We start from the raw sequence: 26,270 nt of genomic DNA, 5'->3' as shown, positions 1-26,270 counted from the left end.
CCACCATTCTTATCTGTGTCGGTTCCGGTTAGACTGATCGAGCATGGCGCTGTAATAGTCTATACTATCCGGGCTGAGGTTTACTTCAGCAGACGCGGGTTTGAATCCTCCCGGGTTAGAAATCAAGAAAATTATGAATGAAATTCCTAAAAACAGGACTTTTCGAAATCTAGAAATCAAGAAAATTATGATTGAAATTCCTAAAAACAGGGTACTTTTTATGAAATTGACTTCCCCAACCATTCTTATCTGTGTCGGTTCCGGTTAGACTGATCGAGCATGGCGTTGTAATAGTCTATACTATCCGGGCTGAGGTTTACTTCAGTAGACGCGGGTTTGAATCCTCCCGGGTTCGAAATCAACGAAATTATGAATGAAATTCCTAAAAACAGGACTTTTCGAAATCTAGAAATCAAGAAAATTATGAATGAAATTCCTAAAAACAGGACTTTTCGAAATCTAGAAATCAAGAAAATTATGATTGAAATTCCTAAAAACAGGGTACTTTTTATGAGATTGACTTCCCCCACCATTCTTATCTGTGTCGGTTCCGGTTAGACTGATCGAGCATGGCGCTGTAATAGTCTATACTATCCGGGCTGAGGTTTACTTCAGTAGACGCGGGTTTGAATCCTCCCGGGTTAGAAATCAACGAAATTATGAATGAAATTCCTAAAAACAGGACTTTTCTAAATCTAGAAATCAGTAAAATTATGAATGAAATTCCTAAAAACAGGGTACTTTTTATGAAATTGACTTCCCCAACCATTCTTATCTGTGTCGGTTCCGGTTAGACTGATCGAGCATGGCGCTGTAATAGTCTATACTATCCGGGCTGAGGTTTACTTCAGTAGACGCGGGTTTGAATCCTCCCGGGTTAGAAATCAACGAAATTATGAATGAAATTCCTAAAAACAGGACTTTTCTAAATCTAGAAATCAGTAAAATTATGAATGAAATTCCTAAAAACAGGGTACTTTTTATGAAATTGACTTCCCCAACCATTCTTATCTGTGTCGGTTCCGGTTAGACTGATCGAGCATGGCGCTGTAATAGTCTATACTATCCGGGCTGAGGTTTACTTCAGTAGACGCGGGTTTGAATCCTCCCGGGTTAGAAATCAACGAAATTATGAATGAAATTCCTAAAAACAGGACTTTTCTAAATCTAGAAATCAGTAAAATTATGAATGAAATTCCTAAAAACAGGGTACTTTTTATGAAATTGACTTCCCCCACCATTCTTATCTGTGTCGGTTCCGGTTAGACTGATCGAGCATGGCGCTGTAATAGTCTATACTATCCAGGCTGAGGTTTACTTCAGTAGACGCGGGTTTGAATCCTCCCGGGTTAGAAATCAACGAAATTATGAATGAAATTCCTAAAAACAGGACTTTTCTAAATCTAGAAATCAACGAAATTATGAATGAAATTCCTAAAAACAGGACTTTTCGAAATCTAGAAATCAAGAAAATTATGATTGAAATTCCTAAAAACAGGGTACTTTTTATGAAATTGACTTCCCCCACCATTCTTATCTGTGTCGGTTCCGGTTAGACTGATCGAGCATGGCGCTGTAATAGTCTATACTATCCAGGCTGAGGTTTACTTCAGTAGACGCGGGTTTGAATCCTCCCGGGTTAGAAATCAACGAAATTATGAATGAAATTCCTAAAAACAGGACTTTTCTAAATCTAGAAATCAATAAAATTATAATTGAAATTCCTAAAAACAGGACTTTTCTAAATCTAGAAATCAAGAAAATTATGATTGAAATTCCTAAAAACAGGGTACTTTTTATGAAATTGACTTCCCCCACCATTCTTATCTGTGTCGGTTCCGGTTAGACTGATCGAGCATGGCGCTGTAATAGTCTATACTATCCAGGCTGAGGTTTACTTCAGTAGACGCGGGTTTGAATCTTCCCGATCTAGAGTATGTCAGGATTGCAATCAAACAGTTACCGATATCCACAATAATCTGGTAGCATTCCGTCCTTCAAAGTTAGGCACCAAGTGCAAAAAGGCCTTTTGTATATCTGCTGAGATTGCGAAGAATGACTACAAAACGAAACTCGTCTGTGAAATGACTATACCTGCTTCCACTTATTTTCGTCTCGTATTGATGAATCTAACCGGTACCGACACTGAATCAAAACATGCTTCTGTAACGGTTAGTGTGGTAACTATGTGCATCCACTAAGAAGTAGACGACTGCCGTCTCTAATCATAGTTTTTTCGAGAAGTCTCGGAGCAGATGTGTATGAGGCAAGACGTTTAACTGGACTGACATGTAACACTCATGCGTTCAACGATTACTAGAAAGGTGTCTCTCAAAATGCACTAAAACCCGAATTGTCGCTATCAAATGTGTCGTTATTCCTCTCATTCCATTGCCAACAAAGTTTAAGAATAAAAAAGGTTTCTGCGGTAAAAAACATTTATTTCAATAAAATTTTTGCTTTTTCCGACCGGAATATTTGCTAGAGTTGCCGTTTTTATAAGCTCCCACGGCAGAAATGGTCTTCTTCAACTCCAACATCTCCCTTCTCCATCAGACTAATTTTTCTTTCCAATTCCTCGACGATCGCCTCTTTTTCTTTCTTCAATTCCAAGGCGGCTCTCAATTCGGCTTTCTTTTTATCCTGTAGATCCTGGTACTGAAAAGATTCTATTGGTTTTCAGTTTCTCCGATTTTGATCTATCTTTTTTTTAACTTTTCAAATACAAATCATTAAAAATGATAAATACCGAAAAATTTGGGCTTGGAGTTTTAGAGTTATTACATTTTGAGATTAATCAAATTATTGAACTTTGAAATATTTGGAACCGAAAACTGCGAAGTTTGAAAACGTCTGTCTATTTAAAAGTGGGTCGTTTCCCAACTGGCTTCTCACTAAAGTAATACATCCATTATCCTTAGATTTGAAAACTACGTGGCATTTAGAAGGTTTCAGACAATTATCGGTTGATACTCGATCAAAAACTCTAAACTTTGAGTTTCCCGCTGTTTCTCAACCATTTCTGATCAGGAGCTTTCCTGTTTTTGCAATAACTCACTCTCTGTTGATTCTCCTTCTTCTTCATATCCATATCATCATTGTGAATTGTCTTTGTCAGTCGGACCGCTAAATTTCTCAACTCTTTCACATTTTTTTCAGCAAGGCGCACGGCTTCTTTTGCCTCTTCAAGATCGTCACGGAGAGTCTGAAAACAAATGATCAATTTTCAGTTTTTACATTTTGAGTCATAAATGTTCAGTCAAAAGCAAAATGGGAGAACCATTCCTTTTCTGTCTACGATAAATTTTGTATAGTTGGAAAAGCCAATTTTTTTCAACACCCCCATTTCTACTGATCTCAAATCAGTAGTTTTTTTTAAACTCCGCCCACTTTATCTCAAAATAGAGATATACCTTTGCCTTCTTTCCAGTTGCTGGATTTGAAGGAGCAACATCGCCACCAGCATTCTTCTGCAGATCTGGATTAGGTTTGGCAGTGACAAGCTCCTCGAATGGAGTCACATGAAGATCAGAACGAAGAGTTCGAAGCACGAGTTGAGCACACAATTGCTTTGCAACTTTTTTGGTGGATGCATCCATGTGGAATTCAAGTCCGTCGACGAGCAATAGGCAGCGATGTAGTCCATCAACCTCAGTGTACCTGGAAATAACGAAATTATGTAAAGTTAATTGTTGTTGAAGTTTCAGAAAAATCACTGGTTTCCAGCTTATTTTCTGAGCTCATTAAAATGCAAAAATACTTACTTAGCTTCAACATTTTTGAACAATTCGTAGACAAGCTCCGCTGGTGTTTTTCCAGACGTATCCACTTTCTTCGGAACCGTCGAACTCTTCTGTTGCTGTTGTTTTTCCTTTTTTGGACCCATTTTTGATCTGAAAATGACTATTATAATCTTAAAAGATATTTGAAAAAAAATTTGAATTTTCAATTAAGAAAAAATGCGGGCTAAGCAGCAGGGAACAGGTTTTTAGAACTGAGATGTTGAAATAAATCGTCAAAACAAAAAAAAAGGGACAAATAAAATTCATGAGCATTTTTTGCCATTTTTTGCGATAGTTTTTCAAAGTTTCAGCTCAAAAATTCTTAAAACTTTCAAATTTGAACTGGAATGACAGACACACAGACAGACAAAAGATGATTCAGATCCAATTTTGTGTTACTTTTTCCAGAAATAAGATAATTTTCAGTCAAAACTCATCAATTTTAGGGACGAGATCTCAATATTAATCTCAGAAATTTAAAGGATTCTAATACTGTGGACCAAGAAAAAGTAATAATGAAGTAGCAACACCATTATCTGCTAGAATAAGTTAAATAGTCGGTATAAGAGAGAGCTACTCCGATCAAAGCATATGCATAAAGTGAGGGGAAAAGCCAGGGACAGAGAGTGAAAAGTGTAAACACGAGAGGGGGTCAACTGGAGATAACTCATTGTGTTCGGCAGCAGGCAACTTGGAAATCTCAGGACTTGTCTAGATTTGAATAATTTTATTTAAAATGTGTGGTTTAGAAAAACAAGATATCTGAAAGAACAAGTACCACAACGGTTTGTCGTCTTGATTTAGCTGAAAGTGAAAGAAATCTTTAAACATAAATGAGTTAAAATCAAGGAAGAAGTGGAGATAGAAATTTCATTTGAGTTTGAAAAATCTTCAAATTGTAGTCACATTCACTTTACGTGGAAATTTCGTCAATATATAAAGAAGAAAATATATTTATTAATTGAAAAGGGGCGGGTTCGAAAGATCTTGGATCATCTGTGATAAAAACATGACCCACAACAAAGCAGTTAAAAAGTTTGTGAGCCACCTCATACTCAATTTTAATAGTATATATTGCGATTTCGACTACTGCGAGAATGCAACTTCGACTGTGATCTGAGATCTAGGAGCTTGCGCACGGGAAGAGGGATACGCGCACTAGGGAGATGAGAGAGAGAAAGAGAAAAGAGAGAGAAAGAGAGAAGCCTAGAAACTCTATGCGCTCGACTGAGAAATTACGGTTCATCAATTCGGAATAGCTCTTGAAGTGGATCAATTATCTGTAGAAGCTTACCACTTTCTTGGTCACATGGAATATATCGATAAATTGAAAAGTGCAATCCAAGGATCGACTTATTACGATGCTCCAATTTTCCATGGCATTCTCATTGAAAAATACAAAAGCTCCATGTGAAGAACACACTAGAATGTAATTTTTCTGAGTATTCCAGAATAAGAACGTGTTTTCCTTGTGCCCTACTCCATTTCCAAAGCTCCGCCCCTTATCTATTTCCCTCCCATCTCCTCTCCCGCATTTCCCAATCATTTCTACACTTTTTTCCGTCTCGTTTTGATTGATCGAGACGAGAAGGCGCCAAAAGAAATCGTAAGGAGAATCGTTCCGATTTGTGTGCTAGAATCTTGAAAAACGAATCAATCAATCATCGCAAAAATGCAACGAAGACGTGTGCAACGTGGAAATAATGGGCATAGTCAGGACGATGGAACGTCTCGAAAGTTGTCGAAGAAACCGTCGGAAGATAAATGTGATGATAAGGATAAGACGAAGAAGGGAACCAACATTTTTAGGAAATTGGGATTTGGTGAGTGGGAGTGGCACAGACGACGAGAATGTCTGCTTGCCTGCGTTTCTTTCTTGTTATCAATAGAGCGTATTTGCAGTACTCCACGCCGACAAAGACAAAGTTCAAGACAATGGAAGTACTTTGAAAAGGAGAAAACAAAAGAAGGGAACTGAACGGAAACGTCGACCGGCGCCTGTCTGGAATCCTGATAAGAAGGTTCATTTCAATATTGAAAAGACTCATGCCTCCATTCCGGTGAGATTAAAAACCTGAGCTTGATTTTTCTAATCAGTTTAATTCCAGCTAAAAGGCGAACCAATATCAGATATCCAGAAGAAAGTATTTATGAAATTTGCAACGGAAGCTGTTAAAAAGAGTCCCCCTGAATATTCTATGGAATTCCTGACAAAGATCAAACCGTATCCCGGACAGCCGTTGGAGAGAAAGATATTCGATGCGAATCCGACGAAGAATCGGTATAAAGGTAGGTTGCTTTGGGTGTGTACATCTTATGAAGTAAAAGAGCTAGACAAAAGTCGTCAACTAATAAAATGTAGGGAAGGAAATTTCTTACATTTTGTTAGTTAAAAACTTTTTGATAAAATAAGAAAAAACTGAGATATGGGTGTTTGAAAGTGTGGGGTATACATAGAAAAGAGTCTCTAGCTTCTCTATTTATCGAATATCTCAAAAATATGAACAGCTAGACAAAAATTTTCAACAAATAAAATGAAGAGCTGAAAATTTCCTATATTTTACTAATTGTCAACTTTTTGATACCATTTGTACCAACCGAGATAAGAAAGTTTGAACTTGAAGATGAGATGCGCAGAGATGCAAACACTCTAGCTTCTCTGCGTCTCCTTGCGTCTCAACTTTATTATTGCATGATCCATTTTTTCAGACGTCGTCTGCAATGATGTCACTCGTGTAATTCTGAACGATGGATCCGACAACGACTACATCCACGCGAACTACGTGAACGGTCTGAACACTCCATTCATCTTGAGTCAAGGCCCCACAGCTGCAACGATTATTGACTTCTGGAGAATGGTTGTTCACACGAAATCCGCGTACATCGTGATGCTCTGTGAAATCACGGAAGACGGAAAACCCAAATGTGCTCAGTATTATCCAGAGAAAGTTGGTGACTCAGTGACTTATGGAGCATGGACGATTACGTGCACTCTGGAAGATAGTCAAGATGCAAACATCATAAAGAGAAGTTTGACGGTGAAAAATGGAGAAAACGGGAAGGAACACAGTCTGCGACACTTGCATACAAAATCATGGCCTGATCGTTCCGTACCCAAATCCACGATGTGTCTTCTTCGAATGCTCTATTCAATTCGTACCGCCCAGGGTCCTGTGATTGTTCATTGCTCGGCTGGAATCGGAAGGACTGGAACATTTGTGGCGATCGAGGCGTGCCTTCAGATTCTGACGGATGGAAAGGAGTTGGATTTGTTGGCGACGTGCAAGGCGTTGAGAAGTTGGGCTTCTTTGATTAACTAGAAAACAAATTCAAATTTCAGACAGTAGAGCTGGAAGTGTTCAAGTCGACATACAGTACATGACACTGGTGCAAATATTGTTGAATTATGGGAAGGATAATGGGTATTGGGAGGATGCGGATTTGGATGATGTGAGTTGGTTAGGATAAATCATCCCGAGTTTATGACAGACAGAAAACATAAGGCGGAGTATCGATATATGTACACAGTGTCATTTTTATTCCATATGAATTCAAATGATTTTCCCGCGAGACCGGAAGTCTAGTGAAGCGCGTTTGCACATGACTTTGCAGGTTGCCAATTGAGTCGCCGCTCAACCAAATCGCGCGCTTATAACGTGGACAAACAATAGGGAGTTAAATATTTCGAATGTAGATCACTTTTCTTCCATTTTCTCGTTTTTACCGACTTCATCAAAAAAGGAAAAATACAAATGTTCAGCACAACAAAAAACATTTGGATCAAATTTTTGAATTTCGCGCAAATTTTACGAAAATTTTTTGGAGCGCAAATGCTTTATATGGGCTTTATGACCCAGTGAGATAGTCTCAGTTGTCTGAGAACGCGCTGCAGTCGCTGCGTCGCGGCTGTAGATCAAAACTCATAATTTCCATTTCCGTAGTTAAATAAACGAAGCTCGATAATGAAGCCTCCGCATTGAAAATCAATTATTTGAAACAAGAATTTTTGAATTCCAAAGAGGCTATGACTGCGACGCTCGGCCGCTTTGTTTTCAAAATCATTCACTTTTCCAGCGCGTCGAGCTCCTCACCTGGAACATTGAACAATTCATCCAGACCCGTGGACGTGTCGACCATATCCTCGCCACCCCGTCTACTCCAGCTCTCAATCTTCCTCAAGGAAATACTCAAGCTGTAACAACAACCACAACAACAACTACCACAGCACCTCCACCTCCACCGAAAGAAAAAGAACCCACAATTCTCCATTCTCCAGCTCAAAAAGCACAGGAATGTATGGAAAAAATATGTGAGAAGATACTGAAACCATTGAAAAAGGACAAGGATCACCAGAAGGATCATCACAAGGAGCACAAGTCGCCGAAAGAGGAGCCGAAGGAGCATCCACTCCCGATAATTGTGACGAAGTCATCGACAGAAGATGGAGATGATACGGAGGAGCAGAGAGGAGGAAAACACCAAAAACAAGAAACGAAGGAGATGAAGGAAATGGTTCAACCACCACAACCAGTGCATAAGGAAGATGATAGTGTGATGACTGGAACACCCGGTCTGCCTCCTCTACCATCTCCCGTGTTGAATCCGTCTCCGAATGGAAGAAAAGAGATGAAAATAAATACGGACAGTCGGGATAGTTTGGATAAAACTGTGATTAGTCGAGAGTTTTTGGGGGATAATCGGTCGAATGAGAAGCAGAAAGTGGATTCGAAGGAGGCTGATATTAAGTTGATGAAGAAGGTGAGGACATCCGGACATGCAGATCTTTATGCATTTCTACTTTCAGCTTTCTGCCAACTGCAGTCAATACTTGTGATGAACTTGAAAAACGACCTCATCATACTTATTATTCTAGTCATTTGAAATGAAGATAGTTTTATTGTGTTTTGGCTAGACGATTTAAATAATGCTTGACAGATATCAGACTTGTCAAAAATCGGTACTGCCCGGATTCAAAGATGGGTACTCATTTTTCAAAAAAAAAATTCTGAAAATTTTCGAAAATTTAGTGTAAAAGTGCTCATATTCGCAAGCAATTTTCTACGGTTTCAGTAGAGCGCGGTTGTAAGATGCGTGTCGTGCTAATAATATAATGGTTTTTTGAGCTTGCTGATTGACAGATTTTAATGATAGATACTTTCAGGCTGGCGTGACAGAGACGCGTTTTTCTTGTTTGCTTTTTTCTATGAATTTACTTTTCCGTTAAGTTTTTTTCCGTTATCTACTTTCCCCTTTTGATTAACATCAACTTTAATGTGAATTTTAAAAAAACAACAAATTTTTTTGAATCAGATAAGCATCTGAGTACAGAAAAAAGCTATTCATTGATAATTTTAATTATTCTCATTTCTAATCAGTTTTCAATCCTAGTAGCTTCTATAGACCTTTGTCTACCAAAAGTAAGTTGAAGAACTGTGCCGAGCTAATAAACTACAGTAACCTTTTGAACTATTCAGATGAGAACTCAAAATGAATCAGATCAAGAGAAGGGAATAAACCAGGAAGAGCCTCGAGAGCATGCCGGATTCGAAATGGCTGCCGAACCGAATAAGACCTGTTGTTGCTGTTCACCTAGATTTCACGTACTCGCACAATGCATTGTGATCTTGATTGTGTCGTTAATCTATTCTATTATTGGATACAAAGACTTATTAATCTGTTCGGCTATTGGCCTCTTCATGACTATATTGGTTATAGCGTTACCTAAATTCTTCGCTAATTTTTACAGTTTTGCAGTTCAGCTCTTGTTTTGGGTGAGTTCTGGCAAGCTATTTTTTTCCAAACTGGTTTGCTCTACAGATCGCATTCTGTCTGTATACACTAACATACTTGATTATATGTGTCGTTGCGAAAATAAAATTAGATAATGAATCAGAAAAGAGAACGAAGGGAGACAAAGGAGGAGCGGAGGGTAAGTATTTCTCGATTGTAACTGAAACAGGAAATTGGAAAAAAAGAACTTGGAGCAAGCTCTCAACCTATAATAATTAATACCTTTTTAGCTTCTGCATTTATTATCAACGTCATCTTCATCCCTTTCATCGCAATTTTCTCGATTATTCTGCTCTTCTCCATGCTGGCCACCTTCCTCATCTTTCGGATGACTCTCTTTGCATATAAAAATCGTTGAGGAACCTTTAGCTAAACTATTTTTACTCAATCCGTCTATTCAATGAAGTATACAGTCATGAATTGGATACGTTTCGGTTATTGGAATTAATGGGGCTATTCACCTCCGGAAAAAAAGTTTTTTCCGGAGGTGAATAGCTCCATAACTTTTTTTCCGAGTTTTTATTAGGGATACCACTAATAAGACAAGACTCGGGGGAATCATGAAACATCCTATTTTTGCTTAAGCCAGATAATTTTACAAAAAATGAACTTTTTTCATTTACCGTAAATACTGTATTATAACGGCATGCCGTTATATTTTTCAACTGCCTCCGAGAGAAATTTTGCGGTTTCAGAAACTCATTAAAATTAAACAAAATAACTTTTTTGAACGATCTATTTGCTGATCTAGAAGTTTCAAATCACGCTGCTTCTAATCAAGACAAAGAAAAAACACCGAGATAATCATATTCATGAATTTTGAGTATAGAGACGGTGCCGTTATAATACAGGTGCCATTATAATACAGTATTTACGGTACATATAGTTTTCTACCTTCGATTTTTAAACCTCGCAGATTTGCGTCTATCAAAAAGTAAGAAAGCGGATTATTCAGATGAGAACTCAAAATGAATCAGATCGAGAGAAGAGTACAGAGAATGAAGAACTTAGAAATAGTGCCAAAATTGAGAAAACGCTGTTTTCAAATATATCTTCAGTTTTTGCCCTCGATGTCAGGTATTCGAGAAAAGCGAGGTCAAAGTTTAAAAGCACCGAAATTTTTCACACGCCAAGAAGGTAATGTCCAAATATTGACCTCGTTTTACTCGAATACTATGCCTCGACGGCAAAAACTGAATACATATTCGAAATCAGCGTTTTCCCAGTTGTCCAAGGATATATGTCACGACCCATATATCGGCACTGACTCCATGACCTTCGATAGTCAGAGTGTTCGTTCATTACTGAAACCTTTCTTCAAACAAAAATACAAAAAAAATTTGTCAGTACTGTGGCCGACGTGACCTTCTCAACAAGAAACACAACACATTATTTTTCTGTCAATTCTAATTTTAAGTCAAATAAAAAACAACTCCCTCGGCTATCAGAAGTAAGCTCTCCTCTTCCTCTCCAACTACTGTAGCCTGTCGGATTCAGATGAGAACCCAAAATGAATCAGATCGCGAGAAGTGTGCAGATAATGAAGAACCTAGAAAAGCTGCTGGATTCGAGGTGTTGGCTGCCGATCGGGATGAAGTCATTATTCTGTTTGCAACCAAATTCTTCATGCTCGGAATATCTGTACTCATTATGATTATATCGATTATTTGTTGGATCGGAAGTAAAGTGGCATGGGATTTTTTTGTTTGGTCGGTCTTCTCAATGTTGTCGATTGGATTGATCATTTTCCTGCCAGAATACTTTTCGAATATCATCAACGTTGTCATTCATTTTTGCTATTGGGTGAGTTTGTGGCAAAGGAAGGCGTTGCCCATACATTTATGTCTAATAACCATATGATTTTTTTCTCCAGATTGCATTCAGCATCTTCGTCCTTGTCAGACTTATTACAATAATAATTAAGAAAGGGGAAGTACAGGATGCTCTCAAAAAAATGCCCCCAGCCCAACGGGAAGGTATTTCATTTGATCACCAAGGGAACTTTTACATGATGATTCATTACAGCTGAACAAGCTATAGCTGACAGAGTGTTTCCTTACTGGATTGGATGCACTTGTGCCATTCTTCCTCTAGCAATTCTGGTTACCTTCCTCATGTTCCGCTTTTTCTTCTTCTTCTACAAAAATCGCTGAAAATTGAGGAATCGCATATTTAACTGACCGATGTATTAATTTAATAAAGTATGGTAATTGTATTTGTTTTATGATAGATCGAACAAGGCTCATTTCATGCTCGACTGACATACAGCTACTGTTTGAACGATACATTTTATGGAAAAAATAACTCGCAATGTTAAGAAAGTGGACGACGTGACCTTCTCCACAAGAAACAACACATTTTCTTTTTTCTGTCAATTCTAGTTTTAAGTCGATTAAAAAAAAACTCCCTCGGCTATCAGAAGTAAGCTCTCGCCTTCTTTTCCAACTACTGTAGCCTGTCGGATTCAGATGAGAACCCAAAATGAATCAGATCTCGAGAAGGGTACAGATAATGAAGAACCTAGAAAAGCTGCTGGATTCGAGGTGTTGACTGCCGACCGAAATGAAGTCATTATTCTGTTCCCAACCAAATACTACATGCTCGGAATATCTGCAGTGATACTGATTGTATCTATTGTTTGTTGGATTTTAACAAAGATTATTTACGAATATTTTGTTTGGTCGGTCTTCTCGATGTTGTCAATTGGATTGATCATTTTCTTGCCAGAATACTTCTCGAATATCATCAACTTTGCCATTCATCTTTGCTATTGGGTTAGTAAAAGTTTTGCGAAAAGCACACATTATGAATGAACAATCAGAATAACCGTTCACTTGTTCACTGTTAAATTTCAGATTGCATTCTCTCTCTACGTATTTGTGAAGATCCTAATAGTCATTGGTAACAAGCAGGACACAATTGAAAAAATTAAAGCAGCAAAACCTAACCCGGCTGAACAGAAAGGTATGTTTTCTTTTTATAGACGGAGCCAACAATACTGCATTTAATGAGACCATAATTTAATTTTTCCAGCTGTTATTGCTGAACTGGAGACGTTAGTCTCGTATGTGCTTGGATGCAGTTTTGTCATTCTTATCCTCGCAATTTTGGTTACCTTGCTCATCTTCCGCTTTTTGTTCTTCTACTACAAAAACCGCTGAAAATTGAGGAATCGCATAACTAACTGACCGATGTAATAATTTGATAAAGTATGGTAATTGTAGTTTTTTTAATATGATATTTCCGAGAGTTTGCGGATTCAAGAGAAATAGCGATGCAAGCATTTTATCATCATTGGTTCATATAACTTTTCACAAATGATTGGTATTTAGCTTCATCACAATTTACTGTCTCCTCTCGGCGCTTCAATAACCTTCAGCCGATCCCAATCTGGAATTTTCGTCGTGTTCCCTAGAACACGTTGGAAGAATTTGATAGAATTGGCCCATGTCTTCTCTTGTGATTTCGCATGAAGCAGTACTTCTCCTCCATATCCACAATAAAATCCTTGATATTTGGCATAGACAAGCTCGTGGTGGGGAAAGTAAGGCGGCTCCATGATGTGACCTCCGTTGACCATTTCGACCTGGAAGAAATATATTATGTGAGTTCGAGACCTCTTTTATCTTCTCTCAAAAAATAAAAATAATTTTTGTAATCCGATTATGACACTAATAATCTAAAGCAAAGATTCCATGGTTTTTCTGTTTTTTTTTCACTTATCACATAAGTTCTGATTGACAGTGTAATTTTTGTACTCTCACCTCTACTTCATGTCCAGTCTCCCTCAACCTTCGTTGTCTATAGAGTGTAGCGTGGACGGAAGGTTGACAAAGGTCGTCAACGGAGCCCTGAAAACATAAAGTTGGCTGAAATTGTAGTCCAGATAAATTCACCGGGAGCTAGATACGTAGGGTGAGGTAACTTCACTTCGCGTGATTTAAGAAGACACGCAAATTACTTGCGGAATATCACGCTGAGCACTTTGATGTAGCGTCCAGAGTCGCTCGGAATTCCGACTTCCGACTTCCGGATTTTTTTCACTTCCGATTTCTGGCTTGCGACTTCCGTTTTGAAAATTTTACTTCCGACTACCGTCACAGTGGAATTTAGGAAGAGTAAATTTTGCAGAAATACAAGGGAAATGGTCTAAAAGAACAGTAAATAAGATTTTCTTCAGCCAAAAACTAATTTTTAACTGATTTTTGTGAATTTTATGATATTTTCTTTTCAGGGCTTTGAATCTTTGCGAAAAAATCTACTTCCGGCTTCCGGCTTCCGACTTCCAACTTCCTACTTCCGGGTTATTTTCGACTTCCGACTTCCATTTTCAAAATTTTACCTCCGACTTCCGGCTTCCGACTTCCGTTTTGGAAATTTTACTCCCTACTCTACTTCCGTTTTAGAAAAAATTACTTCCGCGCAAGCCTGCTAGCGTCATCAGTTCTACGCATTTAGATTGCTTTTGAGCAAGTTCACAGATTCCTTGCATCAAGTGACACAAGTGGTTCTCGGCGTTTAGATAAAATCATGCAGACCGCTTTTCTCACAGCGCACATTGACGCAGCGTGAACTCTCCACCCCTAGCTCCTCTGTCCCCTGAATACCACTCACAATAACCCTTATCTTCACATCACTCGGAATCCTCCACCACGGTATCTCTGTCTCTGGTGTCAACTTCTCTGTCATAATCTGGAAATTTCGATGGGAACACATAACTCCATTTATGAATTGGCAGTGTTCCAACATGACTTGTCCATGGGAAAGATGAGGGATCGTTTCTCCGTTTTCTTTCATGTAAAGGTAGTCGGAGACCACTTGGGGACCGTTGATCGATACGACGGCTTTGATCTGAAAACTTCTTTGTAGCTACAGTAAGACTCAATTGAGTGTTCCCTGATTTCCTCTACCTTATCACCATGTCTTGTAGCCAGTAGGTCAACAATTGTCGCACCAAACGAGACTCCTTGTATACCGATTATGTTCATAGTATACGGAAGGTTGACCAGATAGTCGATGGGTTTCTGAAACTCATCTTATAGAAATCGTAGAGACGCAGACAGCTAGACTGTCTCGTTGTCTGCGAGACTAACCGAAAAGTAGTTCATATCCACCTCTTCCATTTTGTGAGGCAAGTATTTGTATTGAAAAAATGCGACACAGAGAACGACGAACCCTTCCGAAGCCATCATTGCACCCTTGTGCTCATGAATCCCTCCACCAGTACCGGAGATATCAAGGACCACTGGGAACGGGCCATCACCTAAAAAAGCAGGATTCTGATGAGAGAGAGAGATTCAGACAGCGAGACTGTCCAACTGTCTGCGTCTTATTTACCTGGAGGCTTAAAAAGTGTCGCACAAAATCCATCATCTTCTAGCTCGATTCTCTCCAGATTCGGATGCATCCAATGCTTCTTGATATATGTTTGATCTACCAGTGCCCCCACTGAGTTGAATAACCTAAATCAAGCTCTCAACATAAAAAATTTCCCACTGTATTTTACTGTAGCTGATAGTAGAATGGAACTGGCGGAGTGCATCGGAGATATCCACCGTAAGCGAAGTCTTCACATGGCTTCATTCCGAGGAATAGTCCCATTGGATCAGGTTCTGAAAGTTCAATTTGTTTTCTGGAATTTTTTTGGTCGGGGATTCAATATCAGAAGTTATTTCTTGTTTTGCCTTTTCTTACCATAATAAGATCCCCTCAGTGGTTTTGCGTGTTTCAAATCTATCCTTCCTACCGGATCCGATCGAAACGTTGCTTCTGACCGATGAGTTCCATAGTCATGCTTTAATCTGAAAACCTCCGATCAAAACTTCTCAACTCTCCTCAGAATCTTACGTCATCCGAAACGTATACATCCGATGGGGTTCCAGCCCGCTCGCCACAATTTGAATCAACTCATTTTGCATTGAATCCGGTTTATCCACGTGGATACTCATGGCTGAAACAATGATCAGGTTCAACAAGGAAGAGAGTGCGAAAACGAGGAAAATGAGAGTAGAAATTCTTTTTGTTTTATCAGTTGGAAGAGAAGAATCAACTATCAATCACAAGATACTCCGATTGGAGTGGGGCGGTGGGAGAAAGTGTATTTTATTTCTCTTATCAAATTTTGATTTCTACCTTTTTCATTGAACTGAAAGTGTCAAAATTTGTACTTTACCTAGATGGGTAGGTTGAAAAAGGAGAATAGGAAGATTGACGCACGTTAGATGTGCGCTTGTCACAGTACTGTAGCCCTCGGATTACTGTACCTATCACTTCCGGGTTACCACTCAGGTATTTTTTGGCGAGGGTTGGGCAGTGAAACTGTTAAATGGGCCATGTGGCCATTGAATAGGGCAAATTGCCCACAAAAAGGGCCACATGGCCCAGTGGGCACTAGTTTGGCGCGGGTTGGGCACAAGCTGGAGAGTTGGTTGCCGAAAGGAGAGGCTGGTTGGATGTGGGCACGAGTTGGGCACCTGTTTGGCCCCGGTTGGGCACCACATTGGCCCGAAGTGGGCACAAGTTGAGAAATCGCGCTCTACAGCACACGCTGATTTTTCACCACGATTTTTCTAATTTATTTCGTTTCTTTTTCAATTCTTTCCTCCTCCTATTTTATGCTACTTTTTTCAATTAGAAGATGAGACAATCTATACAGATCCTCCGATAAAACAGGTAAGACGCTACTATTTTCTTTTTTTCTTTTTTTTCTTTCAATTTTTAACAAATTTCAGCGGAACAAGAAATAAATTCAGCAATACGAGCATCTTCATCAACTACGCGCTCCGGCTACTCCACTGCTCGTCTCTGTTAATTTTCGCATTTCCTGTAGATTATTTGTTTTAATTTGTATATTTGTAACTTTTACTAAAAATTATATTCTTCTCCTGTATTCCTAATCCCCATTTCAAAGTTTGACAAATTCTAGTTTATTTTATCGTATTACTCCCCATTATTACTGAAATTACTATTTTTGTTAAATTTTGATGAATAAATAGTAGAAAAGTACAAAAATGTGTAATCTGGTTAATTATAGTGCTAAATGGTAAGGAGCGAAAGGAGAGGAATGCTGCTCGTTGTACCAAATCTCGGCACTTTGCCCACGAAATGGGCCATGTGGCCCTCAAAATCGGCACGAGTGCCGGCGTAGGGCAGGCCCCGCGGCCCTTTTCTCTCGGCCATGCTGCCCATTTCGTGGGCAAAGTGCGAAAAAATACCTGAGCACACCTACCGTAGTCTACAGTAACCTCATATTTTAATTACGGACCTATTTGAACAATAAATTGTGCTATTTAATTACGTTGATAACTAATAACCAATTAACTAATAACAATTACTCAATTTACCAGAGCCTCTGGTCAACTTCTCGATATAATTTTCAGTCTCATAAACTTTGAGAATTTTCAAGTCGAAACACTTTGATACGTGCAAAAACTGGTGCTCATTGCTTATCAATTACATATAATATTTATCGATAACATATATTTCAAGGAAACGGTTTTAAAGAATTGGAAAGAATCAAAAATCTATGAAAATTATTGTATTTTCAAGTCACAGTTTTAGTTCTAACATGCTAGTTTTACCAGGCTTTGTGGCCGACAAGACGTTCCATAGTTACAACTTCTCACAGTTCCTGTCATTGTTTCGAAACGTCCGGTTTTGAAACATCTGGTTCCAAAACGTCCCGAAGTCAAAACTTCGAATCTCACAGTGCCTTTCCCGGTATACGGTACACGTGATTTCCCACGTAGATCAAAATTTCCTCAAAAATGCATTTCTCCTTTCTATGAATACTAACATTCTACTCATCTTCCTTTGCATTTTCTTCTCTTCCACATTTTCCGACGACGTCTCAACGACTTCAGACAACCCATCAACGTCTTCTGATTCCCCCACGGCATCCACCGTCTCTCCATGTGGAGCTCCCAATCAAACACAAGAAATCGTGGAATTATCATTTAATCCAAATGAAATATTCTATTTCAATGCTCCATTTGACATACAATTCATGGATTATTTCCGGATAAATCATGCTTTCTCTCAACGTGTCGCTTATCGGATTCAATTAGAAATGTCAAAGAAGTCGAGGATTTTGGTTCCCAAGAAAAATGGAATACTGGAAAAGGAGGAGACGAAGAGGAAGGTGGTAATCGGGTTTTCTGGTTTTAAGTTCGATGAAAAAGTGAGTTAAGTGAGAGGCGCAGACAACAAGACTGTCAATAGAGCGCGTTTGCAGTGTTATTACTTTTGAATTTTCAGAAATTTCGGAATGATTCTATCACAATTGAGTGGGTGAATGTTCCAGAAGATGCACTTCCCGGAGTGAATGAGGAATGTTTCAAAATATGGTTCGCAGAAGATGTAACACCGAAAAATCATACGCTGGAGATCATATATAATCCTTGATTTCTAATAAAAATCTTGTAGTCTACAGTAATTTAGCGTCACTACAGTAATCGTTGATTCTCTCATCGATACAGTAATCCATCCTAACTACAGTAACCCATCGTGACTTCAATGATATGTAATTGCTACCGAAATCCATCATCGCTATAGTAGTATTAATTACTACAGTAACATGTCATTCCCACAGCAACCGTCACTACAGTAATCCGTCATTACACCAGTAACCCATCGTTATTCCAATATATTATCTTTCATTCCTACAGTAATCCTGGACTGCTATTCATCCTCCTTCAATCAATAAGTTTTCTTCAAAATAAAGTTTATTTTACAGAACAGAAAAAAAGAAAATTATTCAGATTGTTTCACCATCACCTTTTTGAGTCTTTTCCAATGCCTCGTTGGTCGTGCGCTCTCTGAAAAGTTAGCAAATGCGCTCTATTAAAATTCGAGAGACGCAGACAGCTAGACACTCTCGTAATCAACTGTACGGGTTTGGTTTCCAGCTCCACGATTCCCATCGAACGACTTCTGCTGAGCCACTTGGGTGGAGGAGGGGTAGAAGGTTCTTGTGGTTGAAAGTCTGAATTGCTGGAATCAGGATGACTTTCATTAATATGTGGTTTGACAAACGCGCTCTATACTAGGCCACAAACGTGCTCTGTCTGCCATCTCTAAGCAACGGAGGTCTACAAACATTCTAGAACAACCACCACCACCTTTCCTGCCATCCATACACAGTCTCTCTTCACACTCATCCCCCACTGCTCTCCTCTTCTATTACCCACTCAATAATATTGATTTTTCTATCAAAATGGAAAATTCGAATAGTTTTCCTCTTTTCTGTCTACCTAGAATTGTCATTGAAGAAGTGATGAGTACAATGACGCCATTTGAAATGTAAGTATGCAATTTTATTTTATTCACGAATACAAAATAATGCATTATTATGCTATTTTGCACAGTAAGAAAATGCACTGAGCAAAACTTTGAGAGCTCATATCTCGGCTGAAAGTGCCGGGCGCACTTCGAAAATTTCAGATCATTTTTAACTTATCCTGAACGTTTTAGCCAAAAAAAAGCATTTGCATGGTCTTGAAGTTCCCTTGTGAGAAAGATTGGTAAATAATTTGTAACTTTCGCTGTAACAAATTTGATTTGATACCTTTCGCAAACTGATGTACACAAATTTGAGAAATCGTTCATTTTAATTTCGTTACAAACTTTACCGGCTCAGTTGTGATTAGTAACAAGGGATCAACTATTTGTGTCGTAATCTAAGTCCTTGCATTAATTCATTTATTTCAGGATTAACTTCTCAATGACGTCTTCGAGGTTTAAGTTTTTTGTGAAGTCTTATTTGAGTTACAAACAAAATTCTGTATATAAGAGGATAAGTTTCGCTACAACTGAAGAACCCTATGTTTCAATTAAAGGATCCGAAGTAAGTTTTCAATTTCGAATAACATCCGAAAAGAAGAAGAACGGGAGGAGAGAATACATAGAATACATGGGAAGGGACAAAACTGAAAGAATCTGGGTTTACTCGGAAGATGTGGTAGATAATTGGATGAAATTAGTGAGAACTGCAAAAGAGATTTTCACCTTCAATTATCACATTTTTTATTTCAACCTTAACAAGTTCCCAGCAAGTAACAGATCGATTGTCGATTTTTTAAAAACGCAAACGGAATCGATTGAATGGTGTGAATTTGATGGATTAACTGGAAGCCGCACAGATGTCGAGTACTTTTTCAACAATATCAATGTCATCCGCCACGTAGCAATATGCATGAAACTTAGTGATACTTTTTCGTTCCCACAGGTTGATTATGCGGGAAGTCTTGAGATTGCATATGGTAATTGGGTGACTTTCAATCAGCTGCTTCAGTTCAGAAGCCATGATATTACTATTTACAATTCCCCAATAACAAACCGTGAACTGAACATGCTGCTACTCCACTGGATGGCATCTGAATATCATCAGAATCTGATGTATCTTACTATAAACATCAAGGATCCTCAATCACTCGACACCGTTTTCAATCTACCATATGAAATCGTAAACTCTGATGTGGAACGAACCGGCAGACTGTGAGTTGATCCGAATAATTTTTAAAGTTTATCTCTAATATTATTATTAATTTTATATTACAGTTCCAATAATACAACTATTTCATTGCAAGGAAATATCGATATCAAGAGAAACGATGGAATGACTGGAACTATTAAGCTTGAATGGAGACTGAATGAATTGTTACTGAAAATGGTGATTACTAGAATTCAGTAAAAGTCTTCCATCAATGTAACACAATACAGAGTGACTAATAATTATACAACGATCTTTCAAGAAGATTAAAATATATTTAATGCATGTTTATCATATAACTATCATTCAAAATGAATTTTCATTTCCACGAAAAAATAGATCTTAATAAATGTCCTTTTTAAAATTATTATTATTATCATTATCATGTTCAGCTAAAAAACATCGAATGAACAAAAAAATTTTATTCAGAACTGAAACACAACAGACTTGCAACGGGCAGGGCCGGGACGAAGTCTGAATTTCTCCAGCCCGGTCCGGAAGTTCAGTACTCAAAAAAATTCAATTTTTTTCGAAAAAAAAAACATTTTAAGAACGATTTTTTGTAGGTTTCCAAGGTTTTCGAGGAATATGCTCGAGAAAAATGGAAAAATCTCAGATATAATCCTTGATTTCAAATTAAACACTTTGAAAAAAGTTCTTGTTCTCTACAGTTCCCTGGCATCGCTACAGTAATCTCTTGGTGCTAAGTTCATACAGTAACTTTTCCTACTTGAAGTCCTTACAGATACCTATCGTTACTACTGCATTTCTACAGTAACCCGAGACTGGGATTCATCCTCCTCCAATCAACGCATCTTCTTCAAAGTAAAGTTTATTTTACAGAACAGAAAAATATAATTAATCAGATCTTTTCACCTTCACCCTTTTGAGTCTTTTCCAATGCCTCGTTGCTCGTACGCTCTCTGAAAAAGTTATGAAATGCGCTCTATAGAAATTCGAGAGACGCAGATAGCTAGACTCTTTCGTAGTCTGCGTCTCTCTCAATAGACTCACTGTTCCGAAGCTTTCGGCTTCTTTTTCGTCGTCAAACTAATAGTACTTTTGGTATTCGTTTCGATAGTTGGCAAAACACTCGGAAGAATTGATTTCGTTTGAGCAGGACCTGTAGTAGCAGAAGGCTGTGTAGGAGCAGTTGGAGCCGATGGAGCAGTCGGAGCAGTGACAACTGTACGGGTTTGGTTTCCAGCTCCACGATTCCCATCGAACGACTTCTGCTGAGCCACTTTCTTAGGGACCGGAGGAGGAGCAGGTTCTTGTGATTGCGAAGGTTCGAATTGCTGAAATCAAAAAAGAGACACAGATGACGAGACTCTCAATGGAGCGTACTTACATAACAAGAAACTCCGTATTGCTTCTCATTCGGAGCCAAAAACGGGCGCTCCGATCCGACGATTTCCTCCTTTGTTTTCACTTTCGCCTTCTCCGCATTTTTCGCTTGTCCTGGATTTTTACCAGCACCTCCCTTCTTTCCAGCATTCTTCTTTGCTTTCACATTGATCTTCGCCAACGGATTCTCCTCGTCGTCGTCGAATTCGTCACGTTTCTCCTCTTGTTTTTTGATGTTTATGTTGAATTTCACTTCTTCTGGAATTACAAGTTTTTATCATTGCTTCCTTGAGAAAAAAGAAAATCCAGAAAGTGGGCGGAGCCGCGGCGCGTGTTAAGCATAGTCGGCGGCGGAACCCGTGAGGTGTCGGCCGCTCTGTTTCTATATGTATCAATGATAGGGTTTCTCAGGTTCCTGGCTTTCAAAGTAGAAAAAAGGGTTATGAATGAGAATGATATGGAACCACAGCCACAATACTAACCATCATCATCTTCTTCCTTATTCGGTGTTTCAGTTTTTCCTGGCGTAACTGGTGTCCCGTCAGTTTTTGGTGACTCTCCATTTGTCTGCGCAAGTTTGGTTTGCGAAGTAGTGCCGGTCACTGGTCGATTTTGTTTTCTCTTTGCCTGGAATTCGAGGAGAAGTCCGCTGTCTTCTTCTGAATATTCCAACTCACGCAAAAAATTAAAAGCATACTTAGCAACTGAATCGGAAACCATTGAACGACTAGGATTACAATATCTGTAACATGGAGTAAAGTGCGCTCTGTTGACAAGTTGATAGCAGAGCACACTTGCTTACCAGAACCACGGATTTCCATCTCGCTCGCGTTTTTTGTTGCTTTTAAATTTATCTTGTGAAATGAATCACTTGTAGGCATATCTCTTGAAAACGACAATCAAGATCTTATCAGTTTTGTTATTATTTTCAGGGGAGGTCACGATTTTTGACAATTTTTTTTCTGAATGTTGAATTTCGATTGGCTTCACTACAGTACCCCTGCTTTCTCGGTTTGCAATTTTTATAAGCTCAGAGGCGACGGCACAGGCAAACCGCTCCGGATGAAATTTGGTCCAAACGCGGATGAACACTCGGTGTCAAAACGATACCAAAAAAGACATCAAATGTGGTCCAAATTTGGACCAATTTTCATCCTCAGCGGTCGTCAGCGGAAAATTTGGGTAGGGGTTCCCCGGATCAGAATTTTCTGGTTCTTTCTAATTGTGAATAGTTATCAAGTAACAAACAATTGTATAAATGTAGATCAATATTTATTTTATTCACACATAAGAAAAAACATAGAAAAATTTAGAAAATTTGAGGAAAATTCGAAGATTCGACAGTTTTGATTTTGTTGTTGCTTCTTGGGTTGCTTCCGGGGCACGATACAGATGTTGACGATCATCTGAAAAAGGAGTTTATAGTTTTGTATTATTCTTGGTGATACTCATAAAGTAACATTTTTCAGTACAATTGCCAAGATTATTGAAAAGAATTTAAGAGACAAAAGATGGTTACGTTTACTTCGTAGAGCAAAGAATTTGGAATTTTGAAACTGTTCAAATTTTGCTCAAAATAGAAGTATGAACTCAAAAAATACAAAGATTTAGAATTTTGATTGAAATTTCCAAAAACTTTCAAAAATTCGGAATGTTCCATTTAACTTTTCTGTGTTTCTTTTCCCATTATAACCAAAAATGTTAATTCAAAATTTCGGAGTTTTCGTGTTACGCAAGAGAACTTACATTTATTGAAATAATAATAATAATAATAATTTATTCATCTTTTGTTGTGCGAAAGAGAAAAAAAAGAAATGGGCGAAATCTATAAGAACATACAACAAGAAGGGGTGAATAAATATGTAAGATGAACTATAGGACCCGCAAAGAGTCCAGCGCTCAAATTTAAAAAAAAATGGTCTGTAATGGAAGCTGGCGGAGTCGAGACGCAAAAGTTTGTTCGGTTACGATTTTAGGGAAGAAGGGTACGATTTTATCCCAGGTCGGAAAGTGTTCATGAAGGAATGAATTGTTTTTCTTACCGCAAAGTACTATTCTATATGGGAACCGGGGGGATAGCGCGGGTTTTATATATAAGGCAAGATTGGGGAAATGACACTGGTGGGTTACAATTTTAAAGTAGGTTTTGAGAATTAATATGATGCGTCTATGGTACATGGACATTTGGGAGGAGATTGCTAACGTCGCTCATAAGGGGAAAGGTGAGCATTGGATGATGTTGGTTGGAAGGATATGTTACATCTGTGGAATACTTTACGAGAGAAGAAACGGAGGGGAGATTCAAGTTGAGTTGTACTGAGCGAGTTTGAAGGGTGGAATAGTTCACAAGCGTATTCGAGTGTTGGACGAATAAAGGAATTAAAGAGCTTGAAGTAGAACTTAATATTGTTTGAACGGAAGCTATTCAATATTCTTCTGCAATTAAATTTAGCGTTGTTTACTATTTTTGCAATGTGGGCATCAAATTTCAAACCACAATCGACAAGAAGACCCAGATCTCTGGCAATATTGGCAGACGCTAGTTTAGCGTTACCAATAAAGTAGTCTGTGTGTGGATTGCATACACCAAGATGCAAAACTACAGTTTTGTTTTCAGCTAGTTGCAATTTCCACTTATCGCACCAGTCAGAAATAACGTTGAGCGTTTTTTGGAGACTGGCGGTGTTTTCACTGTAGATCTTGAGATCGTCAGCAAAGGCAATGGAATAAACATCTGAGGGAAGGGACTGGATCAGGTCATTGATATATACCAAGAACAGAAATGGACCCGTAACAGTACCCTGCAAAACACCTGAGACGTTATTAAAACTATTCTCTGATACGTAGTCATCGATTTTGATTTTGGATTCACGGTTGGACAGAAACGATTTGAACCACTCGCAAAGAGCCGAGTCGAGTCCAAAGTTCATCAATTTGAACAGAAGCAAATCGTGAGGAACCGAATCAAAGGCCTTGCGGAAATCGATTAGAATTACGTCCATGTATGCTTTAGGTTTCGAAAGGGTTAAGTGGTACTGGGAAGTAGCATCGATGAGGGCCAGTGGGCATGATCTGTTGGATAGGAATCCGTATTGTTTTTTGGACAGCTGAGCAGCGAGTTCTGATTTAATTGGTTTCAGGATTAATCTCTCAAATAATCTGGCTAGAGGATGTGTAAGAGAGATGGGTCTGAAGTTAGAAGGATCTAGAATGCTGCCCTTCTTGTGCAGCGGAATGACCGTTGCAGTTTTCCAGCAATCGGGAAACCTCCTGGCAGACAGTGATTCGGTGAAAATAAGCGAAAGTGGGACGGAGATTGAATTTGCGCATTTCTTAATAATATAAAAGTTGATCCTATCAGTTGAGTATCCTATTTTGGGCTGTAATTTAGAAATGGCAAGGAACACACTAAGGGGGGAGACGTCCACAAATATGTTTTTAGGCTTTGGATGAGGGAGGGCAGGATGCGGTGAGGACGGAATTGTGAAACTCTCTGCAAACGTTTTGATGAATTGGTCAGCAATATCCGAAGGCTTGGTGATCAGGCTACCGTTAACAAGAAGCTTTGTAATGGAGGAAGAAGACGTGAGCCTTCTTTTAACGAAGCCAAAGAGTCTTCTAGGATTAGCTGATCCAATTATTTCGTTTTCAGATTTTCTTATCCTTTTTCGTATGTTCTTCAAACGTAATTTGACCTTTGATTTGAGCTTGGTGGGATTTAAGGTTTTGTTCCGACGCTTTAAGAGTTTGTAGGTATACTGCCGACTTAGTACCGCAGATCTAGAGTTTATTTTCATAAGAGGGGTAAACATATCTATACTCTCATTGAAGATATTTAAGAAGTGGGAGAGCTTTGAATCGAGAGTTGCAAAAAAGGAAAACTGCTTTGCCCAATTGAAACTAGCGAGATAGGAGTTCAGTGCATCAACGTCGCATTTACGGTAGTTCATCAATTGTTTGACTTTGCGACGGGAACTTGCTTCTTTGGTGAGATTGGTTGAGAAGAGAACGGAGTTGTGGTCCGACATCAACAAGGGCTCGCCAACTTTAATATTGAAGCAAGCTTTGGGATTACTCGAGAAAATAAGATCTAAGATGTTTTCCGTGCCACGTTGAGAGATTCTAGTTGCTGATTTAACTAACTGAACCATATTGTGTGATTCAGTCATATCTGTTAGACCTGTATTGTCGATACGAGAGTGGTGCGCCCATTGGATTCCCGGGAGATTGAAGTCTCCTAGCAATACATAAGACTTCTTAGGGCAAACCATGAGCGTGTTAAGTTGATCGACTAGGTTGTGTGTCTGAATATTTGAGGTATCTGGCGGACGGTACACTAGGATGAAACGGACGTTGGATTCTGTGTGGTCAACAACAAGGATGTCACAGAAATGGGTGATATAATTCTTCTCGTCAAGATCTATTTTAACCAATTTTACGAAACTACGATAGAGAAGAGCACATCCGCCGCCTCTGGTTTTTGGATGAGACGAAGACCGATCAGACCGGAGGCACGAAAAATTGATAGAGTTGCAAATGGATTCGGGGATGGCAGGGGATAGGAAGGTTTCTGTGAGAAATGCTAGGTGAATACCCTTATTTTCCATAAGGTTTTGAAGAAAAGCTATTCTTTCAATGGTGGCGATGGATCGGATGTTTGAAAGGACACAGGAGAGTCTGGATGATTTACTAGGGATAGGGATATGGGTCTTGGCAGTATTGTGAGAAGAATGCGATGAAGAATAAATGAGAGATTGCGGGCAGGGAGAGTGAGAATTAGACGGTGACGAGAAGTGTGCAGGAGAGATAGGGGCCGCCTGACAGTATGAAGCTGGACAAGAGAATGAGTGTGATGAGGTTGG

General features: G+C 38.8%; 9 protein-coding genes across 9 annotated transcripts; 6 read left to right on the top strand and 3 right to left on the bottom strand.

The window, feature by feature from the left end:
• Positions 1-2,496: 2,496 nt before the first annotated feature.
• Positions 2,497-3,886, bottom strand: GCK72_000847 (uncharacterized protein; the record flags this gene model as incomplete). Its single annotated transcript, XM_003096561.2, has 4 exons — positions 2,497-2,658; positions 3,059-3,205; positions 3,414-3,660; positions 3,765-3,886. The coding sequence occupies 4 exons, from the start codon at positions 3,884-3,886 to the stop codon at positions 2,497-2,499; spliced, it is 678 nt and encodes a 225-aa protein (XP_003096609.2).
• Positions 3,887-5,454: 1,568 nt separating this feature from the next.
• GCK72_000846 (uncharacterized protein) lies at positions 5,455-8,616 on the top strand (the record flags this gene model as incomplete). Its single annotated transcript, XM_053722711.1, has 7 exons — positions 5,455-5,605; positions 5,685-5,842; positions 5,891-6,071; positions 6,492-7,079; positions 7,123-7,232; positions 7,899-8,540; positions 8,587-8,616. 7 exons carry the CDS (start codon positions 5,455-5,457, stop codon positions 8,614-8,616), a joined length of 1,860 nt encoding a protein of 619 aa, XP_053591356.1.
• A 640-nt stretch (positions 8,617-9,256) lies between these two features.
• On the top strand, positions 9,257-9,930 carry GCK72_000845 (uncharacterized protein; the record flags this gene model as incomplete). The annotated part of the gene is made up of 3 exons (XM_003096551.2): positions 9,257-9,553; positions 9,600-9,711; positions 9,803-9,930. 3 exons carry the CDS (start codon positions 9,257-9,259, stop codon positions 9,928-9,930), a joined length of 537 nt encoding a protein of 178 aa, XP_003096599.2.
• A 1,139-nt stretch (positions 9,931-11,069) lies between these two features.
• Positions 11,070-11,725, top strand: GCK72_000844 (uncharacterized protein; the record flags this gene model as incomplete). Its single annotated transcript, XM_003096558.2, has 3 exons — positions 11,070-11,375; positions 11,446-11,548; positions 11,598-11,725. The coding sequence occupies 3 exons, from the start codon at positions 11,070-11,072 to the stop codon at positions 11,723-11,725; spliced, it is 537 nt and encodes a 178-aa protein (XP_003096606.2).
• Positions 11,726-12,040: 315 nt separating this feature from the next.
• On the top strand, positions 12,041-12,733 carry GCK72_000843 (uncharacterized protein; the record flags this gene model as incomplete). Its single annotated transcript, XM_003096553.1, has 3 exons — positions 12,041-12,346; positions 12,428-12,536; positions 12,606-12,733. The coding sequence occupies 3 exons, from the start codon at positions 12,041-12,043 to the stop codon at positions 12,731-12,733; spliced, it is 543 nt and encodes a 180-aa protein (XP_003096601.1).
• A 4,622-nt stretch (positions 12,734-17,355) lies between these two features.
• On the top strand, positions 17,356-17,975 carry GCK72_000842 (uncharacterized protein; the record flags this gene model as incomplete). The annotated part of the gene is made up of 2 exons (XM_003096546.1): positions 17,356-17,751; positions 17,829-17,975. 2 exons carry the CDS (start codon positions 17,356-17,358, stop codon positions 17,973-17,975), a joined length of 543 nt encoding a protein of 180 aa, XP_003096594.1.
• Positions 17,976-19,920: 1,945 nt separating this feature from the next.
• GCK72_000841 (uncharacterized protein) lies at positions 19,921-20,262 on the top strand (the record flags this gene model as incomplete). The annotated part of the gene is made up of 2 exons (XM_003096543.2): positions 19,921-20,066; positions 20,130-20,262. The coding sequence occupies 2 exons, from the start codon at positions 19,921-19,923 to the stop codon at positions 20,260-20,262; spliced, it is 279 nt and encodes a 92-aa protein (XP_003096591.2).
• A 661-nt stretch (positions 20,263-20,923) lies between these two features.
• On the bottom strand, positions 20,924-22,128 carry GCK72_000840 (uncharacterized protein; the record flags this gene model as incomplete). The annotated part of the gene is made up of 4 exons (XM_053722710.1): positions 20,924-20,984; positions 21,076-21,359; positions 21,413-21,666; positions 21,891-22,128. 4 exons carry the CDS (start codon positions 22,126-22,128, stop codon positions 20,924-20,926), a joined length of 837 nt encoding a protein of 278 aa, XP_053591355.1.
• Positions 22,129-23,606: 1,478 nt separating this feature from the next.
• GCK72_000839 (uncharacterized protein) lies at positions 23,607-26,015 on the bottom strand (the record flags this gene model as incomplete). The annotated part of the gene is made up of 1 exon (XM_053722709.1): positions 23,607-26,015. The coding sequence occupies one exon, from the start codon at positions 26,013-26,015 to the stop codon at positions 23,607-23,609; it is 2,409 nt and encodes an 802-aa protein (XP_053591354.1).
• Between the last annotated feature and the right edge of the window lie 255 nt (positions 26,016-26,270).

Source organism: Caenorhabditis remanei, chromosome I (assembly GCF_010183535.1).
Source record: "Caenorhabditis remanei strain PX506 chromosome I, whole genome shotgun sequence".
Classification (NCBI taxonomy): Eukaryota; Metazoa; Nematoda; class Chromadorea; order Rhabditida; family Rhabditidae; genus Caenorhabditis; species Caenorhabditis remanei.
Note: the sequence above shows the minus strand (reverse complement) of the source record. Positions and strands in the feature narration are given on the sequence as shown.